The sequence below is a fragment of the Panthera leo genome, chromosome B1, assembly GCF_018350215.1.
Source record: "Panthera leo isolate Ple1 chromosome B1, P.leo_Ple1_pat1.1, whole genome shotgun sequence".
NCBI lineage: Eukaryota > Metazoa > Chordata > Mammalia > Carnivora > Felidae > Panthera > Panthera leo.
In genome coordinates, this window is record NC_056682.1 from 75,014,881 (window position 1) to 75,021,130 (window position 6,250).

The window sequence follows — 6,250 nt, forward strand, 5'->3', positions numbered from 1 at the left end:
TAGATAGATAGATAGATAGATAGATAGATAACAATTCTGATAGAGGCTTCTGAGAACTGTAGATTTACTTGATTACATTTATCCTGTTACCTCATTTTGGTCCTGGCATTACTGGTTTCCCATGCTTTATTTTCCTGCCCTGTAGGGTTATGGTCAATAAATAATATTAAGAATATCTTCACTTTCTAGTCTAATAAACTATGTCTGTTGTAGTTTGATGGTATCCATGTGGTGAGTGGATCTCTTGATACATCAATTCGAGTTTGGGATGTGGAGACGGGGAATTGCATTCACACGTTAACGGGACACCAATCGTTAACAAGTGGAATGGAACTCAAAGACAATATTCTTGTCTCTGGGAATGCAGATTCGACAGTTAAAATCTGGGATATCAAAACAGGACAATGTTTACAAACATTGCAAGGTAAGTATTGGCTACTCAGTTTTAGTTGTGTTCATTAAAAATGGGTTTGTCAGTCAAAAGAAATATGGAGCTTTTATGTCACAAAAAGAGTTAACCTCATACAAAATGAAAATGCTTATTTTGGATAAGTTTATGAGCATTTCCACTCTGACTTGACAGAACGAGGCTACGCTTGAGAAATTGTTTTAAATTGTGTTAATATAAAATTGTTTAATCACGCCTGCATGTACAGTTAACTCTACCTAACCTTAAAGGACAATGTGAAGAAAGATCTTGACTGTATCACGGAAGCAACAGACTCCTTTTGTTTTTTGAGTGATCATTTTTTTTTAATTGTGAATTTGTAGGCTGATTTTAAATTAAAGAGCTACCTTACTGGGGGAAAAAAAAGCACATCTCTGATCTGATAGGAAATTGCTTTGGCCTCAGTTTAGACCTTTTAACCATCTACTTAACTAGGATGGAAGGAATAATAGCACCCAGAAAAATGAAGAAAGAAACATGTGAAAGCCACTAATATTAAATGAGGCATAACAGTGTTAACATTTTATGTCATGATTAACTTTTTATTGGTCTTAGTCCTTAAAATGTGTTGTTTTCGTTTTGTTTTGTTTCAGTGAGGCCATCTGGTGGTCTGTATTCTAGCTTTTTACCTATTAGTATTATCTGTTCCTCAGAGTTTTGGAATTGTGTCCATTCAGCCCTCGCCTTTGAGTGGTCAGGTCAAAGTGGTAGGGTAGTAGGTCTCATGCCCATTTGTCCATCAGCAGAATACATAGAATACATGAAGGTGGGCTTTCCACATCACCACTAAGAAAGCTCTTATTTGCACAGCCAGAAAACAAAATGTGTGCCTGGTAGCTAACAAAGCTTCCTGGAAAATACAACTCTTGTTTCAGTTTACAAAGAGCTACCAGATTTTCTTACAACCCTGCTGATCCGAAAATACTCACAGTTTCTAAATATGCAGCATTTTAAATATCTCATTTATTGTATGTTCTAATGTAGAAGTGTACAATTACAATGTAACTTACCCATCACCATGATTTCTAACCAGTAATTAAATTCCTTTGGTTTTGTCCAGGTCCTAACAAGCATCAGAGTGCTGTAACCTGTTTACAGTTCAACAAGAACTTTGTAATTACCAGCTCAGATGATGGAACTGTAAAACTATGGGACTTGAAAACGGGTGAATTTATTCGAAACCTAGTCACATTGGAGAGTGGGGGGAGTGGGGGAGTTGTGTGGCGGATCAGAGCCTCAAACACAAAGCTGGTGTGTGCAGTTGGGAGTCGGAATGGGACTGAGGAAACCAAGCTGCTGGTGCTGGACTTTGATGTGGACATGAAGTGAAGAGCAGAAAAGACGAATTTGTCCAAATGTGTAGACGATATACTCCCTACCCTTCTCCGTGGAAAAAAAAAAAAAAAAAAGAAAAAAAAAAGAAAAAAAAGAAAAACAGAAAAAAAAAACAGAAAAAAAGAGAAAAAAAAGAAAGAAAAAAGAAAAGAAAAAGAAAAAATATCCCTTGTTCTCAGTGGTGCAGGATGTTGGCTTGGGGCAACAGAGCGAAAAGATCTACAGACTAAGAAGGAAAAGAGGAAGACATGACAAACCGTAACTGACAAGAGAGGCGTCCGCTGTCTCATCACATAAAAGGCTTCACTTTTGACTGAGGGCAGCTTTGCAAAATGAGACTTTCTAAATCAAACCAGGTGCAATTATTTCTTTATTTTCTTCTCCAGTGGTCATTGGGCAGCGTTAAGGCTGAAGCTTCGTTACAGATTCTGCTAGCCTGTCCTTTTACCACTGAGACCTAGAAAGGAGCTGCAATAACATCCAAACAAGGACTGGCTGACTTTCTAATTAGAGAGCATCTGCAACAAAAAGTCATTTTTCTGGAGTGGAAAAGCTAAAAAAAAAAAAAAAATTACTGTGAATTGTTTTTGTACAGTTATCATGAAAAGCTTTTTTTTTTTTTTTTTTTTTTTTTTTTGCCAACCATTGCCAATGTCAATCAATCACAGTATTAGCCTCTGTTAATCTATTTACTGTCGCTTCCACATACACTCTTCAATGCATATGTTGCTCAAAGGTGGCAAGTTGTCCTGGGTTCTGTGAGTCCTGAGATGGATTTAATTCTTGATGCTGGTGCTAGAAGTAGGTCTTCAAATATGGGATTGTTGTCCCACCCCTGTACTGTACTCCCAGTGGCCAAACTTATTTATGCTGCTAAATGAAAGAAAGAAAAAAGCAAATTATTTTTTTTATTTTTTTTTCTGCTGTGACGTTTTAGTCCCAGACTGAATTCCAAATTTGCTCTAGTTTGGTTACAGAAAAAAGACTTTTTGCCACTGAAACTTGAACCATCTGTGCCTCTAAGAGGCTGAGAATGGGAGAGTTTCAGATAATAAAGAGTGAAGTTTGCCTGCAAGTAAAGAATTGAGAGTGTGTGCAAAGCTTATTTTCTTTTATCTGGGCAAAAATTAAAACACATTCCTTGGAACAGAGCTATTGCCGCCTGTTCTGTGGAGAAACTTTTCTTTTTTGAGGGCTGTGGTGAATGGATGAACGTACATAAGAAAACTGACAAAATATTTTAAGAATATATAAAACAAAATAAAGTTGCTGGTCAGTCTTAGTGTTTTACAGTATTTGGGAAAACAACTGTTACAGTTTTATTGCTCTGAGAAACTGACAAAGCAGAAACTATTCAGTTTTTGTAGTAAAGGCGTCACACGCAAACAAACGAAATGAATGAAAAAGTCAAATGGTTTGCCTCATTCTCCAAGAGCCACAACTCAAGCTGAACTGTGAAAGTGGTTTAACACTGTATCCTAGGTGATCTTTTTTTCCTCCTCCTGTTTATTTTTTTTTGTTTTATTTATAGTCTGATTTAAAACAATCAGATTCAACTTGGTTAATTTTAGTTATGTAACAACCTGACATGATGGAGGAAAACAACCTTTAAAGGGATTGTGTCTATGGTTTGATTCACTTAGAAATTTTATTTTCTTATAACTTAAGTGCAATAAAATGTGTTTTTTCATGTTAGTATGCCTGTTTCTTCCACTGAAGTAAATAATGCTTCATTATAAATATTTAGGGTTTGTCTCTAATATTTAAGATACCCAAGTCTTAGTTTCTTTGTATTCCCTGTAATGTGATACAGAGATCAGCACTTCCAGGTCTGTGTGATACAGCTAAAGTAAGAATCATGTGCCACAAAAGAAAATTTTGTTTATCACATTAGACTATAAAGGAGGACACTCCACTGTGCCTATCTCTGTGTGACATTGAATGTATAAATACGAAATCAGGGTCCCTCAAGCGGTTTCAGAACTTTGGTGATAGTTAACAACTAGAGTTCCTATAAAAAAAAAAGTTCATCTTTATTAAAATTTGATCTCCTGTTGAATACTTACCAGGAACTTGCTGTGAAAATCTCTGAAGCTCCCACCCTCCCTGAGAAGTAGGTACTGTTAGCTCTGTTTTAAAGGTGAGGGCAGGGGCGCCTGGGTGGCTCAGTCGGTTAAGCGTCTGACTTCGGCTCAGGTCATGATCTCACGGTCCCTGGGTTTGAGCCCTGCGTCGGGCTCTGTGCTGACGGCTCAGAGTCTGGAGCCTGTTTCAGATTCTGTGTCTCCCTCTTTCTCTGACCCTCCCCTGTTCATGCTCTGTCTCAAAAATAAATGTTTAAAAAAAAAAAAACAAAAAAAGAGGGCAGAACTGGCTCAGACTGTGGAGGTAATTTGTCAGAAGCTGGATAACTAGCAGAGCAGAGGGCCTGCGTTCACAGCCCTGCTCTTTAAGAAGAAAGAAACCTAGGCGCGCCTGGGTGGCTCAGTCGATCAGCTTAGGCTCAAGTCATGATCTCATGGTTCGTGAGTTCAAGCCCCGCGTCAGGCTCTGCTGACAGCTCAGAGCTTGGAGCCTGCTTCAGATTCTGTTTCCCTCTCTCTCTGCCCCTCCCTTGCTTGTGCTCTCTCTCTCCAAAATAAAGATTTAAAAAAAAAAATTAAAAAAAGAAGAAAGAAACCTAGAATTTTGACAGACTAAAGCAGGGTTTTGGAAAAAGTAAATCATTTTTGTGGTACTTTAAGGCTCTTCTGTTGCTGGTTTAGTCAACAAATCTAATATTTTATTAATGTTCGTGAAAAAAACGAAGTTCAGTTATTCAAATTATGTAGCCACTCAAATAGCATGTTCTGTCTCCTACTCACCCCTCCTATATATTTAACATTTTATTTAATCCCTGCATTTAATCCCCAGGCCATAGATGAAAATCTAAAACTTAATAAAAACGGATGCTGCCTAGAGAATACATTTCTCACAATCATAAAGTGTGTGTTCTTTACTCATAGAGCAGCAACTCTTGAGCCTCAGGCTCCCAGAGGTACTAAATCTGAACATCCAGAGTGGGGTCCAAGAATCTGCATTTAAACTAGCTCTCCAGGTGAGTCATGTTCACAATTTAGAACCACTGTCTTAGATCCCTACTGTTGCTCACTTGGTTAATTGGTCCCCAGCACATTATAGGCACAGGACCATCAGGGAGAAGTGATGGGTTAAATGGAAAGACAGAAAAACCACATGGCTAAACACAGGCAAAAATCGTATTAGGTCTTGAGTGCAGGGGCCAGCAGCCTTGCCTGCGCTAGGATAAATCAGCGCGTAACCCAGAGCCATCACTGCTGTTGACAATGACAACCCTGAATGATCAAGAAGTCGTAATTCTGTTTGGTGATCTTGAAACTGTTTGATTTTTCATAATAAAAATGTGGTTTAACTGTAACATAATTAAAAAAAAACATGTACATTATAGGGGCGCCTGGGTGGCTCAGTCGGTTAAGTGTCCCACTTTGGCTCAGGTCACGATCTCGTGGTTTGTGAGTTCGAGCTGCACGTCAAGCTCTGCTGGCAGCTCAGAGCCTGGAGCCTGTTTCAGATTCTGTGTCTCATTCTCTCTCTGCCCCTCCCCCACTCGCTCTCTCAAAAATAAATAAAGGTACATTATAGAATAGAATTGAGTTCACAGGATTTGCAGACAACTAGGTCAGAATTCAAGTCCCAATTTTATAATACTATGTAGTTTCAGGAATTTCATTAGATTTCTTGAACTCGTGTTTCCTCATCATTTAGTATGTAGAGAATACCCACCTGCTAAGGTTATTGTGGGGATTAAGTGAAATGTTTTAAAGCACATAACACACTGATGGCACTTAACGCTCAATAAATGGTAGCTAATATTAAAACTTGAGGAAAATAGACCCAGATAATTGTAACTTTCTATATTTGGGAACAATTGAATGTTTTGTGACTCATTCAGGTATGTAATAAAAATAGTATTTCTCTATATATAGCAATTTATGTTTTTTAAGTGGAGTCCCATAGATTTCTCATTTGAGTCTTACAGAAACCTTTGTGAGGTAGATTGGTATGGGGCACCTAACAGTGATTTTGTACACACTTAGGTGTTCACTAAGTATTATTTTACGACTAAGTGAATGATCTTTCTTGCAATGGATCTGTTCCTGAAAGGGGATATGTTAACCTGACGCTAAAGGAATTAAATTATTGTTGGTGTAGTAGGAAAGGTCATGAAAGGAACTCTGCTTTGTGGCCTCCTCAGTGACGAAGTTCACCACCTTATATAACGGAATTTTTACATCTTCACACCAGAATACAGTCAGTCCCCACATTAGGTGTTACAAGTTCTCAAAGATCAAACATTGCCTGGAACTAACGCTAAAATTAAGACACAGAAGTAACCCTTAAAAGGCCCATAGCAGGTACTCAGTAAATAATTGTTAAACTGGGCAAAGG

The 6,250-nt window shown here is 38.1% G+C and overlaps 1 protein-coding gene across 9 annotated transcripts in view; it reads left to right on the forward strand.

Moving 5' to 3' along the window:
- The window catches only part of FBXW7 (F-box and WD repeat domain containing 7), a 227,473-nt gene extending 223,995 nt beyond the window's left edge, over positions 1–3,478 (forward strand). For all 9 annotated transcript variants that reach the window (XM_042935303.1, XM_042935299.1, XM_042935300.1 and 6 more), the window contains 2 exons: positions 214–424; positions 1,509–3,478. In XM_042935303.1, the coding sequence (XP_042791237.1) occupies positions 214–424; positions 1,509–1,777 (480 nt within the window). In that variant the 3' untranslated portion in view covers positions 1,778–3,478. The remainder of the gene's footprint in view (positions 1–213; positions 425–1,508) is intronic.
- The last annotated feature ends 2,772 nt before the right edge of the window (positions 3,479–6,250 follow it).